This window comes from Rhincodon typus, chromosome 18 (assembly GCF_021869965.1).
Source record: "Rhincodon typus isolate 14 chromosome 18, sRhiTyp1.1, whole genome shotgun sequence".
In the NCBI taxonomy this organism is placed as follows: Eukaryota; Metazoa; Chordata; class Chondrichthyes; order Orectolobiformes; family Rhincodontidae; genus Rhincodon; species Rhincodon typus.
In genome coordinates this window covers 415,722-439,484 of record NC_063349.1, presented here as the reverse complement: position 1 = coordinate 439,484, position 23,763 = coordinate 415,722, and the positions used below count along the sequence as shown (strand labels likewise).

At 42.4% G+C, this 23,763-nt stretch overlaps 1 protein-coding gene across 1 annotated transcript in view; it reads left to right on the top strand.

The window, feature by feature from the left end:
* Positions 1 to 23,763, top strand: part of kdm5a (lysine (K)-specific demethylase 5A) — a 197,881-nt gene that overhangs the window by 138,834 nt on the left and 35,284 nt on the right. Inside the window, exon 21 of the mRNA XM_048607799.1 lies at positions 1,867 to 2,025. Within this exon, the coding sequence (XP_048463756.1) occupies positions 1,867 to 2,025 (159 nt within the window). The remainder of the gene's footprint in view (positions 1 to 1,866; positions 2,026 to 23,763) is intronic.

Sequence of the window (23,763 nt, the reverse complement as noted above, 5' to 3'; positions counted from 1 at the left end):
TGAGATAACGCGGTGTAGAGCTGGATGAACACAGCAGGCCAAGCAGCATCTTCCTGCTCCTATGATGCTGCTTGGCCTGCTGTGTTCATCCAGCTCTACACCGTGTTATCTCAGATTCTCCAGCATCTGCAGTTCCTACTATCTCTCTTACCAGGATGTTGCCTGGTTTGGAGAGTTTCAGTTATGAAGTGGGATTGAACAGACGGCTTGTTTTCCTTAGAGCAGTGGAGATTGAGAGGGGACATTATTGAGATGTATAAAATTATGAGGGGCATAAATCGAGTGTGCAGGAAGGAACTTTATCCCTTTGATTGAGGGATCATTGACCAGTGGGCTTAGATTTAAGGTAAGGTGCAGGAGGTTTACAGGAGATGTGAGAAAAAGCTTTTTCACCCAGCGTGGTGAGAATCTGAACCTCACTACCTTCAAGGGTGGGAGAGGTAGAAACCTTCTAACATTTGAGAAGTGTTTAGATGGGCACTTGCCAGGCCACGGGCCAAGTGAGGAAAATTGTTCTAGTTAGTTTTTGTTTTTGACTGGTACAGACACAATGGCCCTTTTTCAATGCTGTAGAACTCTGACTCTTTGTTTACAGCACTTTGGTCGAGAAGAAATGTTCCTCTGAATAAAGCTGGTCTTCAGTCCCTCATGCCCAAAAATAAATGAAACAATTTGTCATAAAGGGTCTTCTTTATAGATTCTAGAGGTCGTGACCACTGTTGATGGGACAAGGAATGCTAGATCTCGTTGTATGCTCTATTGGCCCTTAGCAGTCTCAATTCAGCAAGTGATAAAATTGACCAAGTGTTGAGGTGCACTGCGCATCTGGACAAAAGGAAAGATGTACAGTAGGAATCAGTCAAACAGAACCGGAGTATAAATTAGAAGGATGAGACTGGCATTCTGAGGGTCAACAGTTGAGGATTCCTTCTTGTAATTCAATATCTGAGAAGCATGACAGAGATGAATTGATTTCTAATATTGCGGGGGGAGGGGGGCAGAGTATAGAAATTCACAGCATGGAAGGAGGTTGCTCAACATCTTGTGCCCATGTGAGCTCTTATTGTAATTTCATTCTGAACTAATCCTGCTGTTCACACATCACCAATGTCTTGCATTTTTATCTGTTTCAATTTTTGGTCCAGTACCAGTTGTCTATGGCTCAATATCGTCCCATGGCAAAACATTCCAAGATCCAGGACCTTTATGTAAAGACTTTTCTCCTAGGCTCACCTTAGCTAGAGCAAATGGAACCTCTCTATTCACTCTACAAACCATTGTGATTTCAAAATGCTTTATCAAATTACCACTAGGTTTTCATTGTGTTGGTAGAAGTCCCAGTATCTTGGCTGATCTGATTCTACTTTCCCACCTATGATGTACTCCTGCTGAAGCTGCGCTGTGCTTTCGATTTGTCATTTTTCGCCAATGAAGTGCTCAAAACCGTACACAGTGCACTAGCATTGAATTAAACAATGGCTTGTGCTTTTTTCTTTCCAGCTTTTGTATTCCATGTATATAATCATCAAATAAAGTGTCTGTGATCTCTGTGATTTTATTTTGCTGCTTTTCTAGATAAGTTTAGAAACAACAAACTGAGGCCTGATTTGAAAAGCACCAGATGCCAGAATATTTATCAGAAGAAATTAGCTTGAAATGGAGCAGTAGGCGAGTTAATGAGTTTTGATGCAGTCATTAATTACAAGAGAAGCTGTCAGGCGACTATAGTTATTAATTACAATACATGGAAAGATCTTGCTGTCATTGAACAACAATTTGGAAGTTGTCAGAAAACAATGATGAAATACACTGAACTGGTGTATGTCATGTGCAAATCTGAAAATTTTGTTCCCTGATCCTTGTTAGGTGCTGAGCCCCAGGACAAATATTGGTGTTTACTGTAGTGGAAAGAATAAACGGAAAAAAATGAAAGAATTATTGATGGAGAAAGAGAGGGACTTCGATTTGGAGAGCTTGAGCGACTTAGAAGAGGTGGCTGAACAATCCAGTGACCCAAACACAGTTGTGAGTATCAGATATCTTTGCTTTCTGAGCTCCTAGATTCCAGTTCATCAATTAACTAAATTTTCCAGGCATCTTGTAATCTCCTAAATTCTTGTTAGATATCCAGGTTTCCTGCTGAGACATTTCTGACTTTTAGTGGAAGTCTGACTCTTCATTTGAGGAGTTCTGCCCTATGAAATGTTTTCTAACCTCCAGCTACTCTGCTCCATTGTCCATTGCATCATTTTGAATGTGCTTAGTATGTTGTTTATGATGAACTTCCTGCTGTCTTACAAGCAGTAACTACAATGAATGTTGAAATATTGGCTGCTAACTTGGTGATTTTATACAAACTGGTTCATTAGTTTTAAAGGTAATGGAAGGTAAACAAAGGGGAAACTGATCATTGAATCCCTACAATGTGAAAGCAGGCCATTTGGACCATCGAGTCCACACTGACCCTCCGGGAGCATCCCATTCAGACCCACCCACCTATCATCGCTGTAACCCTGCATTTCTCATGGCTAATCCATCTAACCAGCACATCTTTGGACTGCAGGAGGAAACTGGAGCACCTGGAGGAAACCCTCACAGACATGGGGAGAATGTGCAAACTCCACAGAGTCAGTCATCCAAGAGTGGAATCAAACCTGGGTCCCTGGTGCTGTGAGGCAACAATGCTAGCCACTAAGTCACTGTGCCGCCCATTGATGTTACCATTTGCTGGAATTCTAATAATTCCACCCACTTGAAAACCCATATTGCATGACTTTAAAAGTGCTGGACTTTTCCAGCCCTTCATGCTGCTGTTATTTTGTCACTCTGCTATAGAACTTAAACAAAAGGAACAGGATTAGGCTATTCAGTCTCCTGTTTGCTGTATAATTCAAGTAATGAATAATCTGATGTTTGCCTTAACTGCCTTTCTTCCATAACTCCTGACTTCCTTATCAAACAAATATTTACCTTCCTCAGCTTTGAATATATTCAAAAATTTGTCCTCCACTACTCACTGAGGAGAGAATTTCAAACATTAAGTTGCTCTTTATCTTCCTACAAAGTGGAAGCTGGTAAAGAGAATTAAGAAACTGTAAGCTACCAAAAGTTATAAAATGGACTGTAAAAGTTTCTACAGGTAAGTTTAAAGGAAGCATTTGACCAAAACAAATTGTTTCAGAGATAGTAGGAACTGCAGATGCTGGAGAATCTGAGGAGCTGAAGAGCCATTTTTCTGAAGAAGGGTCTAGGCCCGAAACGTCAGCTTTCCTGCTCCTCTGATGCTGCTTGGCCTGCTGTGTTCATCCAGATCTACACCTTGTTATCATTGACCAAAACAAATGGTGGGTTCATTGCAGGCAGAATGAGGAAATTCAGAGACCAGAACATCATTTTTTTTTTTTTTGTCTCTTCAAGAGGCATTCAATAAGATTTTAGATAGGAGGTCACTAAACAAGAATGTATGCTGTTGGGGTGGTGTACTAGCATGGTTAAAGAACAGGCTAACTAACAAAGAGTTGAGATAAATGAGTCACTTCAAGTTGGCAAACCTTACCAGTGTAGTTAACGGGCAGAAAAATGTGTTGAAACAAACGTGTTGCTGTAACCTTGACAGGCTGCGAGACTATTCGGGTTCTGTACAGCTCAGTGCTTGAGCCCCGGTTGTTCATTATATATGTCTATGTTTTGGACATGAAGATAAAATGTAAGATTTATATGTTTGCTCACGGAATGAAGCTAGGTGGGAGTGGGCGCTGAAAAGAAGATTTAAAGTAACTTCAAGGGGATTTGGACAGATCTGGTGACTGGACAAGAACATGGCAGATAGAACATAGGAGGAGGCATTCGGCCCTTTGTGCTCGCCCGCCAGATAGTATGATCATGGCTGAATCCTCCAACTCAGACTGTTCCTGCTTATCTCCCACATCCTTTGAGCCCTTGTGCCCCAGGTGCCTTATTCAACACCATCTTGAAATCATACAACGTATTGGCCTCGACTGCTTTTTGTGGGAGCGAAGTCCACAGGCTCTCTGTGCTCTGGGTGGAGAACTTCCTCCTCCTCTTTGTCCTAAATGGTTTATCTCAATCCTTAGACTGTCAGGCTTGATTCTGGACGTTCTTCCTGCATCTGTCCTGCCTAGTCCTGTTGGAATTTAAAGGTTTCAATGAGATCCCCTCTCATTCTCCCGAACCCCCACAATATAATCCTCACTGATGCAACCTCTCCTCATACCTCCGTCCTGCTGTCCCAGGAATCAGTCTGGTAAACTTTTACTTTACTCCCTCCGTAACAAGGATATCCTTCCTCCGGTAAGGAGACCAAAACTTGCATACCATATTCTGGGTGTGGTCTCACCAAGCTTCTGTTTAATTGCCCCAAGGCATCCCTGCTCCTATATTTCAGTCCTCTCGATATGAAGGTTACCACACCATTTGTTGCCTTCACTGTCTGCTGTACCTGCTTGCTTACCTTTACTGACTAGTGTACTAAGATACCTAGGTCTATTTGCACATTTCCCCCTTCTCAATTTGTAACCACTCATATGATAGTCCGCTTTCCTGTTGTCGGTCCCAAGGTGGATAACCTCACATTTATCCACGTGACACTGCATGTGCCACGCATTTGCCCAATCACTCAGCTTGTCCAAGTCATACTGAAACATCTGTGTTTGATTCACTGATCACTCCCACCCAACTTGTCTCATTTGCAAATTTGGTGTTATGTTTAGTTCCCTCACCTAAATCATTAATGTATATTGAACAGCTGGGGTCTGAGCACTTACCTCTGTGGTATCCCACAACTCACCATCTGTCATTATGAAAGTGAACCATTTGCTCCTCTGTTTTGTTTCCTGTCTGCCAACCAGTTTTCTGTCCATTTCAGTACACGACTGCCAATCCACTGTGGTTTCATTTTACACATTAGTCTCTTACATGGGATTTTTTAGAAAGCCTTCTGAAAGTCCACACAAACTACATTCACTAGCTCCCCCTCATCAACTCTACTTGATACATCCTTGAAGAATTCCAGTAAATTTGTCAAGTATGCATTCCCTTTTGTAAATACATGCTGACTCTGCCCAATCCTGGCACTCTTAAGTGCTCAGTTATTAAATCATTTATAATGCCCACTTTCCCCACTGCTGACACCAGACTGACCGGTCTATAATTTGTTTTTTTTCTCTGTTTCCCTTTTTAAATTAAGAAGTTACGTTGGTTGTCCTCCAATCTGTAGGAACTGTTCCAGAGTCTTTTGAATATTGGAAGATGCATTCAGTATTTCTAGGGCCATTACTGAGTACTCTGGGATGTAGATTATCAGGCTGTGGTGATTTGTCTACCTTGAACCCCATCAATTTCCCCCAAATCATATCCCTCCGAATGCGGATTTCCTTTAGTTTCTCTCATTAAACCCTGTGTTCCCCAATATTTTGGGCATGTTATTTGTGTCTTTCTTTGTGAACACGGAACCAAACTATGCATTTAGATGGTCAGCTATTTCTTTGTTCTTCATTACAAATTCCCTTGTTTCTGACTAAAGGACCTACATTTGTCTTCACCAATAATTTTCTCATAACATTTGTATGGGAACATTTACAATCAGTTTTTATGTTGCTGCAAGCTTTCTTTTGTACTGTATTTATACCCCCTTAAATCAATCCTTTTGTCCTCCTTTGCTAATTCTAAACTTTTCCCACTCGCTGGTGCATGTATGGAATGAGCTGCTAGAAGCAGTGTTGGAGACTGCTACAATTAAATTTAAAAGGCATCTGGATGGGTTTATGAATAGGAAGGGTTTGGAGGGATATAGGCCAAAAGCTGACAAATGGGACATCTGGTTGGCATAGATGAGTTGGGTTGAAGGATCTGTCTCAGTGCTGTACATCTGACTCGTTCGGTCTGTTGTTCTCTGGCCAATATGTATGCCTCTTCCTTGGATCTAATACGATTTCTAATACCCTCTGTAAGCTACCTTTCCTGTTGTAATGAACCAGATAGTAATGAACAACTGTTACAGTCCACCTGTGCACTCTTTGAATGTTTGTTATTTTATTTCTTCTCTCCTTCTATTTAAAAAATTGAAATATCTTTATTTTCTTTTCTACTTTATGAAAAGAAGTTGTAATCCCATTTTTTCAGTTCTTGGCATGGGCCAAGATATGCCTTAGCATCACAAATGCGCATCTAAGTACTACTTAAATGTTATGAGGGTTTCTGCCTCTAATTCATATGATGTCTTCTCATAACTGAGGCCTGGGTATCATTCTTGTAAATCGATTCTGTCACCCCTCCAAGGCCAATATATCCTTCCTAAAGTGTGGCACTCAGATTTGTTTACCGTACTCTAAGTAGGGATTTAACCAGAGTTTTGTATAGCTGCAGTATAATTTTTGTGTCTTTATACTCTAGTTTTTTAGATATAAAAGCAAGCATTTTATTAGCTTTTTTTGATTATTTTCTGCACCTGTTCATGGCATTTTAAAGATCTATGGACCTGAATCCCCAAGTCTCTTTGAACGTCAATTGTATTTAACTTCATGCCAACTAGAATGTACCCTGATTTATTCCTTTTTAGGACTAAACTGGATAACCTCTCACTTGCTAATGTTGAACTTGTTGCAACCACAAATACCCACCACCTCACAGATGTTCTACAGTGTCTATAAACCCCAAACTATAGTGGTAATGTTGGGGAAGACATTAAACAGTAAGTTAGCGATAAAGGTATAGCTGTAACTGTGGCCAACTTTACTTGTAGATTGGGTCCATCTCAACTTTATTGTTACTGATTTGGAAAAATGTCCTGGAATACGTACAGGACAGTTTTCTGGATCAACACGTTGAGGAATCAGTTCCCGAACAGACCGTCCTAGACTGGGCATTGTGCAATGAGAAAAGAATAATTCACAACCGAGCTTTGTCTTCACTAAGATGGAGAGTGACCATTATATGATAGAAGCCTTCACTAAGATGGAGAGTGACATAATTGATTTCAATACTAGGGTCTTGAATCTAAGTAGAAGAAATTACAAAGGTATGAGGTGCAAGCTAAGCTGGCTGTGATAAAAAGGGGAACATTACTTAAAGGGAGTTGTTACATAGACAATGGTAAACAATTACAGAGCTTATGGAGGAACTACAATAACTATTCGTTTCTATCTGGTACAAAAATCAAACGGGAGAGGTGGCTGAAACATGTAGGGATAGTGTTAGTTCCAAGGAAGGGGCATGTAAGTTTGCAAAAATAAGCAGTTTAGATTTCAGCACAGGAAGACAAACTGATTGATTTAAGGGGGGGAAGTAGAATACAAGGGTAAACTTGGGGGGAATCATACCCTAGAAGCTTTTGCAATCAGTTTGTACATCAAGAGAAAGACCTTAGTTGAGACAAATGTAGGTTCCTTGCAGTCCAAAATCGGGAAGTTATAATTGGGAACAAAGATGACATACAAATTAAATCAATACTTTGTTCTGGCTTCACAAAGGAGGACACCAGCAATGTCCCAAAATATTGGGGAACATGTGGTCCAGTGAGAGAGGAACTGAAGGAAATCAGCAGTATTAGTAGGGAAATGGTATGAGGGAAATTGATACAATGAAAGGCCAATAAATCCCTAAGGCTTGATCATGTATATCCCAGAGAACTTAAGGCCCATGAAGCAGTGGATGCATTGGTCGTCTTCCAAGATTCTGTTGACTCTGAACAGTTCTTGTGGATTGGAGAGTAGCTAATGCAACATCATTATTTAAACAAAGAAGTTAGAGAGAAAGAAGGAAATCATAGACTTGTCAGTGTGTCATCAAGTTGGTTAGCCTGGGTGGGCAGTGAAGACACTGTTGTAAAAGATTTAATAGCTGAGTATTTGGAAACCAGTGACAGGATTGGACAGAGTCAGCATGGATTTACATAAGGAAATCATGTTTAGCAAATTGACTGGAAGTTTTGAAGACTGTAATTGATAGAATAAATAAGGGGGAACCGGTGGATGTTGTTTACTTGGGCAGAAGGCTTTTGATAATGTACCACATAAGATTATGCATGTATAATTAAAGTGTGTGGGATTGTGGGTAGTGTGCTGATATGGATTGAAATACATTAGCAGGCAAAAAACCAAGAGCAGAAATACAGCCAGTCCCCTGTTGCAAATGGGTTCCGTTCCTGAGTTCATTTGCAAGTTGATTTGTGCACAAGTATGAATGCAATGCAGGCCAATATAAAGCAGCCATTTATATATTGTGGAAATGTTTATATGTTGTATGTTTAAAATTACATCCCTGTAAGCAATCGCTTTCTAAGTATGAGTATTCATAAGTTAGACTTCTATAGATTTTGACACCCTGTAAACGGGTCTTTTTCGGAGTAACAAGCAGTAATAGTACAGTACCGCAGGAAATAGTGCTTGGACCCCAGTTATACAATATATTAAAGATTTAGATGTGGGAACTAAATGTAATATTTGCACATAACACAAAGCTGGGTAAGTGGATGAGCTTTGAGGAGGATGCAGAGATGCTTCAGTGTGATTTGAACAAGTTCAATGGGCAAATGCATGGCAGATGAGATATAATGTGGACAAATGTGAGGTTTTCCACTTTGGGAGCAAAAACAGGTTGCCTAAATGATGTAAGTTTGGAAAGGAGGTGGTGTAACCAGACCTGGGTGTCCTTGTGTACCAGTCTCTGAAAGTATCCATGCAGGCGCAGCAGGCTGTGAAGAAGGCAATTTGCATGTTGACCTTCATAATGAGAGGATTTGAGTACAGAGTACAGATATCTTGCTGCAATTGTACAGAGTCTTGGTGAGACGACACTTAGAGTATTGTGTACATTTTTGGTCTCCATATATGAGGAAGAGTCTTCTGGCTATGGAGAGAGTGCAATAAAGATTTACCAGACTGATTCTGATGTGGTAGGACTGACGTGTGAAGCGGTAATGCAGAAGTCCCCTGTAGTCCCACTCACTGGATGGTTTTCAGTTCTGCGCACCTGAGATGGGCATTGGGACCTCTAAGGGAGTGAAGCTAGAACCATGCTTCTGGCACGCAGAAGGAGATGACGAACAAATCAGGAGTGATAGTGAAAGAGAATCCATTAGGGGGGAGCAGACTGGTGTTCCTGTGGCTGCAGATGTGACTCCAGAATGGTGTGTTGCCGCCTTGATGCCAGGGTCACTGAATAGCTGAAGGGCATCCTGAAGGTGGAGGGTGATAAGACAGAAGTTATCATGGATTCACTGAAGGGAAATCATGCTTGACAAATCTGCTGGAGTTTTTTTAAGGATGTGACCAGTAGCATAGACAATGATGAATCAGTAGATATTGTCTATCTGGACTTTCAAAAGGCTTTTGACAAGATTCCACACAAGATTAGTAAGAAAAATTAAAGCTCATGGTATCAGAAATAATATATTGACATGAATGGAGAACTGGTTGGCAAACAGGAAGCAGAGTTGGAATAAACTAATCCATTTCAGAGCGGCCGGCAGTGACGAGTGGGGTGCCGCATGGTTCACTGCTGGGACCTCAGCTGTTCACAATATACATTAGCATTTGGACGAAGGAATTGAATACCATGTCTCCAAATTTGCAGATGACACTATGCTGGCTGGCAGTGTGTGCAGTGAGGAGCATGCTAAGAGGCTGCAGTGTGACTTGGACATACTGGCTGAGTGGGCAAATACTTGGCAAATGCAAAATAATGTGGATAAATGTGGGGTAATCCACTTTGGTCACAAAAATAGGAAGGCAGATTATTATTTGGTGGCAGTTTAGGAAAAGGTGGGGTGCAAAGTGACCTAGGTGTCACGGTGGAACAGTTGCTAAAGGTTGGCATGCAGGTGCAGCAGGCAGTGAAGAAAGCTAATAAAACTGTCCTTCAAAGTGAGAGGATTTGAATATTAGAGTAAGAATGTTTTGCTGCAGTTATACAGGGCTTTGGTAAGGCCACACCTTGAGTATTGTGTGCAGCTTACATCTCCTAGTCTGAGGAAGGATATTCTTGCTATTGAGGGAGTCCAGTGAAGATTCACCAGACTGATTCGTGGGATGGTAGGAGTGACATGTGAGGAAAGACTGGATCGACTGAGCTGTAAGTTAGAAGAATGAGAAGGGATCCCATAGAAACATATAAAATCCTGATGGGACTGGTCAGGCCAGATGTGGGAAGAATGTTCCTGATGTTGGGGAAGTCAAGAACAAGGGGGTTCACAGCCTAAGAATAAGGGGTAAGCTATTCAGGACTGAGATGAGAAAAAGATTCTTCCCTGAGAGCTGTGAACCTGTGGAATTCTCTTCCACAGGAAGCTGTTGGGGCCAGTTTGTTAGATATATGCACTTGAATCTAAAGGGATCAAGGGGTATGGGGAGGGTAGGATTGAGATACTGAGATTGCATGATCGGCTATGATCGTATTGAATTGTGGTGCAGGCTTGAAGGGGCCGAATGGCCTACTCCTGTGCCTATTTTCAATGTTTTTATGTAATCCCTGGAATACGCCTGGTGCTGTGTGCTAGCGAGTGCAGAAATAGTAGAATAGAGTAGATGCATGTGTGGCTCAAGAGTTTGTGCAGAAGAGACAGTTTTAGATTCCTGGATAACTGGGACCATTTCTGGGGAGGGTGGAATGGTTTGCACAGGAACTAGAGTGAGACTAACACCCTTGCAGGAGGATTTGCTGGTGCCTTTGGGAGGAGGTTAAACAAAATCACCCAGGGGTAGGGTGCACAACGAAAAGGAACCAAGGCAGAATAAGTTCAATGATGTTGCCTTTCAAGGGAGTAATGAAAGTTTGGATAGTCTCTATCTTAATGCTAGAAGTATTATAGGTAAGATAGATGAGTTCAGGGTATGAATTGACGCATGGAACTACCATGTTTTTTCCATCACAGAGACAGTGTCATTGAATCCCTACAGTGTGGAAGCAGGCCATCAAATCCACACTGACCCTCCGAAGTACATTCCACCCAGACCCACCCCTGTACCCTATTCCTGCAACCCTGCATTTTCCATGGCTAATCCACCTAGCCTGCACATCCTTGGACACTGGATTGCCTGGGCCAATCTATCTAACCTGCACATCTTTGGACATGTTTGAGGGATGCCAATACTGGCACCATAACATTTCGGCAGGACAGGGTAGAAGGTTGGTTACTGCAGTAAGGAGGAGTGGTATCTTGGAATGGTTGTCAAATGAGGCTTTGTGGGTAGAACTTAGGAATAAAAAGGGGACAGTCACTTTGTTAGGAGTGTATTTATAGGACCCTAAACAGTCAGCAGATAATGCGGTCAATTAACTAAGGCATGTAAAAATAATGTGGGTAATTATATTAATGGATTTCAACTATCCCAGTATTAATTGGGATAATCGTAGTCCAAAGGGTTTGGAGGGGGCAGATTTTTTGAAATGTATATAGGAGAGATTTTTGTGTAAACATCTAGATGGTCCTAGAAGGGATAATGTAAACTAATTCCATGGAATGAAGCTGGACAGGTATTTGAGGTGACAGTGGGGAAGCACTCCAGTGATAGCAACCACAATTCCATATAGAGTCATAGAATCCTACAGTGTGGAAGAAGGCCATTCAGCCCATCGAGTCACACTAATCCTTCAAAGAGCATCATATCCAGATGCACCTCCTACCCTGTAACCCTGCATTTCCCATGGCTAATTTAGCATGGCCAATCCGCCCAACCTACTCCACTTTTGGACAGTGGGAGGAAACCGGAGCACCTGGAGGAAATCACGCAGACGTGGGGAGAATGTGCAAACTTCACACATACAGTCTCCCAAGGCTGGAATCGAACCTGGGTCTACATTGATACTGACAGTAGTCCCACTTTCCCGCACTCGGCCGATAGCCTTGAATGTTATGGCACTTTGAGTGCTTAAAGTACTCTTTTAAAGTTTGTGAGGTTTCCTGCCCCAACTGTCCTCCCAGACAGTGTACTTCAGACCCCACATCCTCTGAGTGGAAAAGTTTTTTGCCCTCAAGTCTTCTCAACCCTCTGCCCATCGTATTAAAGTAATGCCTCCTTGTTATTGACCCTCTCAACGAAGGGGAACAGCTGCTTTTTATTCACTATGTCCCTAAATCTTTTATACCTCGATCAGGTCTTCTCTCAACCTTCTGCTCCAAAGAAAACAACCCAAACTTGTCTAGCCTCTCGTCATAATTGAAATGCTTCATCCCGGGCAATATCCTGGTGAATCTCCTTTGCACCCTCTCCAGTGACCAGAACTGCACAAAGTAGTCCAGCTGTGGCCAACCAAAGTTTTGTACAGCTCCAACAAGACCTTCCTGCAGTTAGAACCATAGAAATTATACAGCACAGAAGGGGACAGTCCGGTCCATCTTGCCCATGCCGATGCAAAGGAACCCAGAAGTCCTTTTTAATGCCATATTCCTGCAGATAGATAACCCATAGCCCTGTGGCTTGCAGCAGATCCAGGTACTTCTTGAAATAGTTAAGGGTCTAAACCTCCACCACCAATTCAGACAGTGAATTCCAGACACCCACCACCCTCTGCATAAAAATGTTTTTCCTGAAGTTTGCACGTTTTCCTGGTGACTCTGTAGGTTTTCCCTGGGTGCTCCAGTTTCCTTCCACAACCCAAACGTGTTCAGGTTAGTGGATTGGCCACACTAAATTGCCCCGTAGTGTCTTGGGATGTGCAAGCTAGGTGGATTAGCCATGCTAAATGTGAGATTATGGGGTAGGTGGGGGGTGTGTCTGGGTGGGATACTGAGGGTCGATGCAGATGTGATAGACTGAATGGCCTCTTTCTGCACTGTAGGGATTCTATGATTACTACATTGCCTCTAATCCTTCTGCCATTTAGAAATATCTATGACCCCTGGTTTCTGAATTCTCTACCAAGAGAAACAAGTAACTCCAATCTACTATCTCTACCCCTCACAATTTTGTATACCTCAGCCATGTCACCCCTCAGCCTTCTCTGCTCCAACGAAAACAACCCCAACCTCTCCAATATCTCCTCGTGGCTACAGTTCTCCAGCTTTGGCAACATTCTTGTAAACCTTCTTTGCATTCTCTCCAGGGCAATTACATTCTTCCTGTAATGTGCTGATCAGAACAGCACACAGTACTGCAGTTATGGCCTCACCAGTGTTTTACATAATTTCATCAGTATATCCCTACCTTCGTATTCTATATCTCAGTTAATGAAGGAGAGCATTGAGCATGCCTTTTTTACAACCTTATCTACCTGTACTGCTACCTTTAGGGACCTGTGCACTTGCATGCCAAAATATCTCACTTCATCTGTGCCTGTGAGTATATTCCCATTTATTGTGTATTCCCTCTTCTAGTTTGACCTCCTAAATGCATTACCTAATACTTCACCTACATCTGCCACTTTCGTGTCTGCTCCTCCAACCTGTCTATATCATTTTGGAGCTTAGAGCTATCCTCTGTGCTATCAGCCAATTTTTTCTTTTTTTTTTTGTCGTCTGTAAATCTCCCAGTGGTCCACCTGCTCCATACTCCAGTCCAAATGGTTAACGTATAAAACAGACAGCATGGGTCCCACACTGAGCCCTGCAGAACACCACTTGAAACAGCTTTCCATTTGTAAAGGTAGCTATTGACCATTATCCTTTGCTTCCTGTTACTAAGGCAACCTTGCATCCAAATCAACACATTACCCTGTATCCCAGGGGCATTTTATTTTTAACCAGTTTGCGTGTGGGATCTGTCGAATGCCGTATTAAAATACAAGTAGACAACATCCACTGCACTAATGTCATCAATCCTTCTTGTCACTTCTTTAAAGAATTCAATCAAATTTGTAAGACATGACCTTCCCTTGCTGACTATCCCTGATTAGTCCATGCCTTTTTAAGTGACAGTTTAGCTGATCTGTCACAATTGAACCTAACAATTTGCCCACCACTGAAGTAAGGCTAACTGACCTATAATTTTTTTGACATTTACTTTTTACTCTTAAACCGTGGAACCATACTTACATTCCTCCGGTCCTCCAGCGCCTCACCTGTATCTAATGAAGATTGGAAAAAATCCTCAGAGCATCTGCTATTTCCTCCCTGACCACCTTCAACATTCTAGGGAACTGTCCATCCAGCCCTGGTGACTTATGCACTTTCAAGGATTACAACTCCTCTAACACTGATGAAAATAGGAGAATTCCAAAAGGGAGATGGATAAGGGTGTAACCTAGGTACATACCCATGAGAAATCAATGCGGGGTATCCAAAGCCAGTGTGTCCAGGATATTGATGAGAAAAGAAGGAAGAAAAAGCAGCCATATGGTGCATACCAGATTAATAATAGCGTAGAAATCAGGAAGAGAACCTCGTGCAGAAAAACGGATGGAATAAGGAAGGCTAAGATGAATCATGAAGAAAGGATGGCAGGCTACGCTAAAATAAATTGTAAAAATGTTCTTCTAATTGCTCACTGAAGCAAAGAATGTAGTGGCTGTACTAAGCAATATTTTGCTTTTGTCTTTACCAAATTAGAAGACCAAAGGCCGAGGTGAAACTTTGGGTGTTGAGCTATTGAACAATATAGTGATAGAGAAAGAGGTGCTTAAAAAGGATGGCAACATGCAAAGTAGGTAAGTTGCCAGGAATGGATGGGAAGCATCCTAGATTGCTGAGAGAGTTAAGAGAGCAAATTGTGGAGGCACTGACAGAAATTTTCCAGGCATCTGTGAGCATTGGATGAGTCCCTGGGGAGTAGAGAATTGTAAATGTGACACCGTTGTTTAGGAAAGGGACAAAGGATGATCCAGGAAACTACAGACCAATCAATTTGACATCAATAGTGGGAAAACTGATGGAAGGCATAATGCGACTTAAGGTAAAAATACACTTAGAGAAAAAGATGTTGATAGTAGACAGTCAACATGGCTTTGACAAGGAGAGGTTGTGTCTGATAAATTTAATTGTTCTTTGAGGTGACACAGGCAGCAGATGAAGTTAGTGTGCTGTGAATGTTGGATATTTGGACCTTCAGAAACCACTTGGTATGGTGGCACATGGCAAATTGCTTAGCAAATTAGAAATGTTTGGGACTAATGGGGCCTTGGCAGCATGGTTTAGAAGTTGGCTAAAAGATAGGAAACAGTCAGTATAGATGGGCATTTTTCAGATTGGTGACAAGTACAAAGTGCTATCCCCCAGGGATAGGTATTGGGACCCTTGCTTTTTCAAATTTATGCAAAACAATTTGGAGATGGATATTGAAGACAAAATCTCTAAATTTGCAGATGATAAGCTACAGAGAATGGTGTATTGTGACAATGATGCTGAGTGACTTCAGAGGGACATTGACAATTTGGCCAAATGGGCGCACACATGGCAATTGAATTCCGATGCAGAGAAGTGTGAGGTAATGCATTTTGGTAGAAGAACCACAAAGACAATACAGGCTTGATAGTACAACTTTGAGGGGAGTACAGCAGCAAAGGGACCTCAGGATTCACCTGCATGATTCTATGAAGGTGGCCAAGCAAGCTGAAACAGTTATTAAGAAGACCTAAAGGCTCCTTTGGGTTTATAAAAAGAGGCACAGAGTATAAAAGCAAGGAAGTGATGCTACATTTCTACAAATCATTAATCAGACCGTATTTTTAATACGATGTTCAGTTCTGGGGACCTTATTCGAGGGAGGGTTTAAAGCCTTGAAGAGAATTCAAAGACTATGTACTACAATGTGTTAAGGACCAGACCAGACCCTGTCAAAATATATTAAGAAAATTGCCTAGATGCCAACTTTTTCTTATTTTAGAAGGCAATTGTAAGATGTTATGTTCCAGATGCAATTCGATTGGTCAAACTACCAGACTTAAACTTTATTCGTGTACTACAGTTACCATTCTTCTTTCTTTTGTTGTATTTTAATAACGTAACTCTGGAAAACCTAACAGACTGATTATTTAACTACTAAACAGCAACTGTTCCGATACAACAATACCCCATCAACTCACCCTTGGCAAACACAAATTTAGTAAAATAGATTGTCTCATATACACTTCAAATAGCGGGAAGAGAACCCAAACTTTTAGCTGTAACAGAGAGAGGAATAACAGCTTCCATATCCAGCTTCAACACTCCAGCAATTACTGAAAGCTAAACTGAAATCCCTGGTCTGTGGGAGCTTGACCCCACCCATTCGTGCCGCTTCCATTTTTCCAACTCCTTTCAAAAAAAAAAACACCAAAGGCCTCAAGCTATTTGCTTTATTGCCTTGGAACAGACTGTTCGGTACCTCTGTCTCAACCTCTCTGTGGGGGGAAAAAAATACCAGGACAAAATACCCCTCTTAAAGCTGTAGTATCATCGCAAATTATACACCAGGAATGAGGGATTTAGATACAAGGAAAGATCAGAGATGGGGCTATTTCTCTTTCGAGCAGAGAAAACTAAGAGGTGACCTAATGGAGGTGTTTAAAATTATGAACAATTTTGACAGGGTAAAAAAGAATATTCTGTTTCCACGAGTTGGTATGTCAGTATCTAGGAGTAATAATTTCAAGGGAATGAGATGAGGAGAAACCTTTTTGCTCAGAATTGTTAGGATTTGGAATGTGCTGCCTTGGAGAGTGGTGAAGGCAGATTCCCTAAGTGCTTTCAAAAGAGAGCTGGACATGTATTTGGAAGTGATGGAGTTAAAGGGCTACAGAAGTAGGACTGGAGTGTGGGACTAGCTCTTTTGTGAGCCATGCAGGCATGATGGGTTAAATGACCTCCTGTACTATAAAATGCTAAGATTGTGATTCTGTAACCCTTTTCTCTCATTATAATTGTTTTGTCCAATATTTTGCTGTTCTCTTGGATAACTATATCCATGTCATTTTTTTTTTTGTAAACTGAGACAAAAGACTCATTTAAAATTTATCCAAATCCTCTACATCTTCACACAATTCCCTTCATTTGATTTTGATTTTATTGTCACTGTACCAAAATACAGTGAAAAGCTTTGTTTACAAGCAGTACGGGCAGTTTACAGCAAGCAAAGGATCTCTAGATCAAAAAGACTTCGACATATAGCTTCCATTGCAGGTTACATTATTTGAGGCTACAGTCCATTCAACAGTCTGATATTGGCCGGAAAGAAGCAGTTCCTGAACGTGTGTGTGTGTGTGTGTTCAGGCTTCTGTATCTTCTGCCTGATGGAAGAGTTGTAGGAGGTCATTACCAGGGTGTGATGGATCTTTGATGTTTTCCGCCTTTCTGTGCAGCAGACCGTGTAAATGGAGTCCATGGATGGAAGGTTGCTTCCATGATGTTTGGGCTGTGCATGCCACCTTCTGTTATTTCTTATGGCCCTGGGCAGAACAGTTGCCATACCAGGCCGTAGATGCACCCAAACAGTATGCTTTTGATGGGGCATCTGTAGAAGTTGGTGACGGACCTTGCGGACATTCAAATTTCCTGAGCCGCCTAAAGAAGAAGAGGTGTTATTCTGCCTTTTTGACTGTTGCATCTATGTGAGAAGTCCAGGACTGGTCATTGGTTATCGTCACTGAGGAACTTGATGCTCTTCACTCTCAACCTCAGTTCCGTTGATGTAGATGGGGGCGTTCTCCTTTCTTTCTGAAGCTGATGATCAGTTCTTTAGTTTTGCCAACGTTGAAAGACAGATTGTTTTCATTGCACCATGTCACAAAACCCTCTATCTCACTTCCATATTTTGACTTGTTGTTAGATATCTGTCCCACTATGGTGGTGTTGTCAGCAAACTTGTAGATGTCGCTCGTTCGGAATTTGGCAACACAGTCGTAGGAGTATGGGGAGTACAGTGGGGAGCTGAGGGCACATCCTTGGAGGGCCCCAGTGTTGGGTGTTATTGTGGAGGAGGTGCAGTTACCTATCCTCACTGATTGCGATCTGAGTCAGAAAGCTGAGGATCCAGTTGCAGAGGGTGGAGCTGAGACCATGGTCATGCAGTTTTGAGATCAGTCTGGAGGGGATAACAGTGTTGAAGGCGAAGCTGTAGTCAACGAGCAGGAGTCTGACGTAGGTGTCTTTGTTGTCCAGATGTTCCAGGGATGAGTGCAGGGCTAGCGATATGGCATCCTCTGTGGATCTGTTATGCCGGTAGGTAAACTATAGGGGATCGAGGCAGGTCCCACTTTTGCCTTAACTATCCTTTTGATCTTTATAGACTGGTAAAACATCTTTGGCTTTCCTTTATCTTCCTCACTAATATTTTTTCATGCCCTCTCTTTGATTTCCTTGTTTTTTTAAACTTGATCCCTGTACTTTATACTCCTTTTCAGCAGGGTTGAAATTTTTGTGACTATCATGAGCTTTTTTTTCCTGTTTAATCTTCCCCTGTATTTTACAGTACTATTCTTATTTTTGGAGGGAACATGTCTGCTTTGTGTCCTAAGGATCTTTCTTTTAGCATATCCCACTTGCACTGATTTATCCTCACTAAATGTACTATGACGCACTCTCAGCTTGTGGATTCTCCACAGTGAGTTCACACGCTGCTCCAGCTCTGAAAAGCGGTGAGCCAGGTGCTGCAGCTGGATATACGTTTTTGCACTCATAGTCATCAAGGTCACTAGAAGTTGCCCTTATTTCTCACGTTGCGCATGAGGAGCACATGACGGGTCTGAAGTTTCCTGACGTGACTTCTGTTTAGATTAAGTTAGTTACTCCCTTTAATAGAATTAATTAAGCTAGGTACCTTCCTCTGTTTCAAACACTTCAGTCATAATCAAAAGTCTCTATCTTTATTTAAGCTAAAATATTTTGCTTTTAAAAAAAAAATGTAAGAAAATATTCTGCAATTGGCTGTTTATTTTGGGACTGTGTCATTTTCTGAACAGCCCAGAGTGAGACTGAGTGCCGCATTCAATATTGCAGTTTTACCTACTCGTCTCATTTAACTCCAAAGTACTCATGTTTAGTTAAGCAGCGCTCACTGTGCAGACTTAGTTATAATCTATACCATGACCAACAAAAACAAGTGTCCCACATGCCTCCTTAACTACCCTGTTAACCTGTCCTGCTTCAGGAATCTGTGGGCAAGCACACTCGGGTTCCTCTGAGCTTCTGAGTGTCTTGCTATTGATTGAGTACTCCCTTGCCTTGCTGCTGCTTCAAAAATGCATCACCTAACATTTATCAGGATTAAAATTCCATCTGCCACTAACTGCCCATTTGATCAATCGTTTATATTCTCTGAATACCATCCTGTCGTTGCAAACATCCAGCCAACCTTTGTGTTCCCCCACATTTTTATCAATATCATTTACGATTATCCCAAATAATAGGGAACCCAGCACTGACTCATGTGTACCAGCACTACTGATTGAACTGGTGTGGTCCTAAAAGACACAGCTGCTAAACTGGGTCTGCAGCAGTTGGTGAGGAAATTGACAGGATGGATAAAGCATACTTGCTGTCATTTGTTGGCTGCTGATGTGTCAGTCCACAACATTATCAGTAAGAGCAACCACTGCACTGTCCTTGTGAAATCAAATTTTTGCCTTTATATTGATAATGCCCTCCACTACATTGTGTGAAACTATCACTATGCTAAATAGAACAGACTTTTTGAACAGGTCGGGCAACTCAAGACTGGGCATCCATTAGGCACAATGGTCCTTGAGCAGAACCTGCAGCCTCATGGCCTGGCATATCTCCCCCTCAACCATTACCATTACCATCAAGCCAGGGATTGACCTTGGCTCAGGAGAGAGTGCAAGTAGGCATGCCAGGAATAGCACCAGGCATACTTAAAAATGAGGTGTCAACCTGGTGAAGCTATCAAAAGGACGACTTGCATGCCAAACATCATAAAGCAGCAAATGATAGACTCAGCTAAACAAGCTCACAATGATCCAAGTTCTGCAGACCTTCCACATCCAGTTGTGAATGGTGGTAGACCATTAAACAACTCAGTGACACCACTAATATCCCCATCCTCAGTGATGAAGAGCCCAGCACATCAGTGCAAAAGATGAGGCTGAAGCATTCTTAACTATCTTCAACCAGAAGTGCCAGTGTATCGTGGCCTCCTCCAGTGGTCCCCAGCATCACAGATACCAGTCTTCAGCCAACTCAATTCACTCCGTGTGATATCAAGAAATAGCTTGAGACACTAAATAATGCAATGGCCATGGACCCTGACAACATTTTAGCAATAGTACTGAAGAGCTGTCCTCCAGAACATGCTGCTCCCCTGGTAGCCACCAGGAGGCTTTCTTACGAATGAGACTGCAGGGGGTCCTGGAGTCAATGTTGAAGACTCCCAGGGGAACTAGCTCCTGAGTATATAGTGCTTCTAGCACAGTTACAACACTGGCATCTACCCAACAATGTGGATAAACTGCCCAGGTATGTCCTGTACAAGTGAAACAGGACAAATCCAACCCAGCCAATTACTGCCCTATCAATCTACTCGATCATCAGTGTATTATCAACAGTGTCAAGCAGCACCTGCTCAGCAATAACCACTCGGTGATGCCTAATCTGGGCCATAGAGTCATATAGCATGGATTCAGGCCCATTGGCCCAACTGGTCCATGCTGACGATGGTGCCCACTCAGCTAGTTCCTGTTGCCTGCATTTGGTCCATATCCCGCTAAACCCTTCCCATCCATGTCCCTATTCAGATGCTTTTTAAATGTTGCTGTCTCCAACCATCACCCTCTGCTTCCTACCATTGAGCCAATTTTGAATTAGCTAGCTCTCCCTGGATCCCATGCGACCTAACCTTTATGACTAGCCTGCCGTGCGGGACCTTGTCAAAGGGTTTACTGAAGCCCATATAGACAACAACTGCTGCCCTATCCTCATCCATCCTCTTGGTTACCACTTCAAAAAACTCTAAAAGATTTGTCAGACATTACTTCCTGCGCACAAAGCCATGCTGACTATCCCTAATCAGACCATGACTATCCAAATGTTGGTTGATCCTGTCCCTCAGTATTCTCTCCAACAACTTGTCTACTACTGACTTTCAGGCTTACTGGCCTGTAGTTCCCTGACTTGTCTTTGCTACCTTTCTTAAACTATGGAACAACATTAGCCACCCTCCAGTCTTCTGGAACTTCACCAGTGGCTAAAGATGAAACAAAAATCTCTGCAAAGGCCTCTGCAATTTCTTCCCTAGCCGCACACATTGTCCGAGGATGGACTTGATCAAGTCCAGGGGATTTATCCACCTTAATGCACTTTAAGGCTGCAAACACCTCCTCTCTGGTAATACGTATGCAGTCCAAAACAACCCCACTTTTTTCCCTTATTTACTTCGCATCCTTGATTCTCTCCTCCGTAAACACCGAGAAATGTTAATTAAAAATCTCCCCCTATCGCTTGTGGTTCCACACATAGACAGCCATGCTGATTTCTCTTGCTAGCCACCCTTTTACTCTTAGTATAGCAATGGAACCCCTTGGGATTATCTTTAACCTTATCTGCCAGATCCATCTCATACCCTCTTTTTGCTCCCCTGATTTCCCTTTTGAGTGTGCTCGTACACTTTTTTTATAGTCATCTAGGGATTCACTTGGGAGCCCTATAACTTAAACCCAATGTATGCCGCCTCCATTTTCCTGACCAGAGCCTCATATCCCTCATTAGCCAGGGATCCCTAAACCTGCCAGCTTTTCCCTTCACCCTCACAGGGACATGCTGTCCCTGGACTTTTGATATAACACTTACAGAAGCCTCCCATTTGCTAGTTGTTCCTTTTCCTTCAAACAGACTGACCCAGTCGACCTTTGCTAGATCCTGCCTAATGGCCCCAAAATTGGCCCTGCTCCAGTTCAGCACCTTAACCTGTGGACCTGTCCTATCTTTTTCCATAACTATGTTAAAACTAAGAGAGTTATGGTCACTGGACCCAAAATGCTCTCCAACTGACACTTCAGTCACTTGCCCGACCTCGTTTCCTAAGAGGAGGTCAAGTGTTGCACCCACCCAAGTAGAGCCCTCTGCATATTGATTTAGGAAACTTTCTTGGACACATTTGACAAATTCCACCCCACCCGGGCCTTTTACACTCTGGGTGGCCTAGTCAATGCAAGGGTAATTAAAATCTCCAACCAACACTAATCTATTATTCCTACAGGTACCTGCAATCTCTGTACGCATCTGCTCCTCTCGTACCCGCTAGCTATTTGGTGGTCTATAATACAGTCTCAACAGAGTGACCATCCCCTTGTTTCCAAGTTCTAACCATATGGCCTCATTTGATGACCCCTTAAGAATATCCTGTCTAAGCACTTTTGTTATGTACGCCCTCATCACAAGGGCACTCCCCCTCCTTGCTTACTTCTATTTCTGTTATACCTGTAGCTTCTGTATCCTGGAGCATTGAGCTGCCAGTCCTGCCCTTCTCCCAGCCATGTTTCTGTTATGGTTATAATATTCCATTCCCCAGAGCCATTCCATGCTCTGAGTTCATCTGCCTTATCAGTCAGGTTTGTGCGTTGAAATGAATGCAGTTTAAACCAGAAGTCTTTTCCTGCCCTTTACTGTGCCCCTGGCAATCCTGAAAAGTAAACGTGCTCTCAACAGCTGATGTATTTTCCCCTGACTTTTTCAATGGCTCTGTTCTTAATCAGAGTACCCCCACCTCCACACTCACCCCACAACTTTGCTGCCGCCAAACTAGTTTAAACTCTCCCACTATTACACTATCAAATCTCCTTGCAAGGATATTGGACCCCTTCTGGTTCAAGTGCAACCTGTTCCTCTTGTACAGGTCACCTTTTCCCCAGAAGAGATCCCAATGATCCAGGAACTGAAAGCCCTGCCCCCTACACCAGCTCCTCAGCCACACGTTCACCTGGCTTATCTTTCTATTTCTATCCTTACTGTTATGTGGCACTGAGAGTAATCCGGAGGTCACTACCCTTGAGGTTCTGCTTTTTAACTTCTTACCAAACTCCAACAACATTCAATCTTTACATCATCCAGGACAAAGCAGCCCACTAGATTGGCACCATATCCATTCCCTCAACAAGTCTTGTAGCAGTGTGTCCTATCAACAAGATATGCTGCAGAAATTCACCCAAGATCCTCAGACAACACCTTCCAAACCTACAACCACTTCCATCTAGAAGGACAAGGGTAGGAACAATACCACCTGCAAGTTCCTCTGCAAGCCCCTCACCATCCTGACTTGGAAGTATATTGCTGTTCCTTCACTGTTATTGGATCAGAAGCCTGGAATTCCCCCCCCCCAAATGGCATTGTGGGTCAACCCACAGTAGGTGGACTGCAGCAGATCAAGAAGGAAACTCATCACCACCTCCTCAAGCTATAAATCTTGGCCAGCTGGCAATGCTCACATCCCATATATGAATAAAAGAAAATTCCTATTAGCGATTCCTTTGCCTCAAAGTCAAATTGCCAGCCAGATTGTACTCTGTTTTAATGCATTATAAATGATGATTTTCCTCTTGAATTGATGTTTGTACAAATTATCCTGATAATGAAAAGTCTCAAAAATGTCCATTTTGACATTAGTACAGCACTGTTTCTTATTCTGGTATTAATGGGCTCTCCCACCTCCTTTTCACTTTTTTCTTCACTAATATTACCTCCTGGCTCATCCTTCTACTGAATTAACAAACTACTCAACGAGGGCCTGGTTCTGTTCACGTGCTACCCATCTACCCTGGACAGATATAACTCGCCAGAAGGGCTCTTGTGGTGCAGTGGTAGTGTCGTTCTGTCTGAACTGATTGACCCGGGTTCAAGTCCCACTTGCTCCAGAGGTTTGTAATAATGTCTCTGAACAGGTTGGTTAG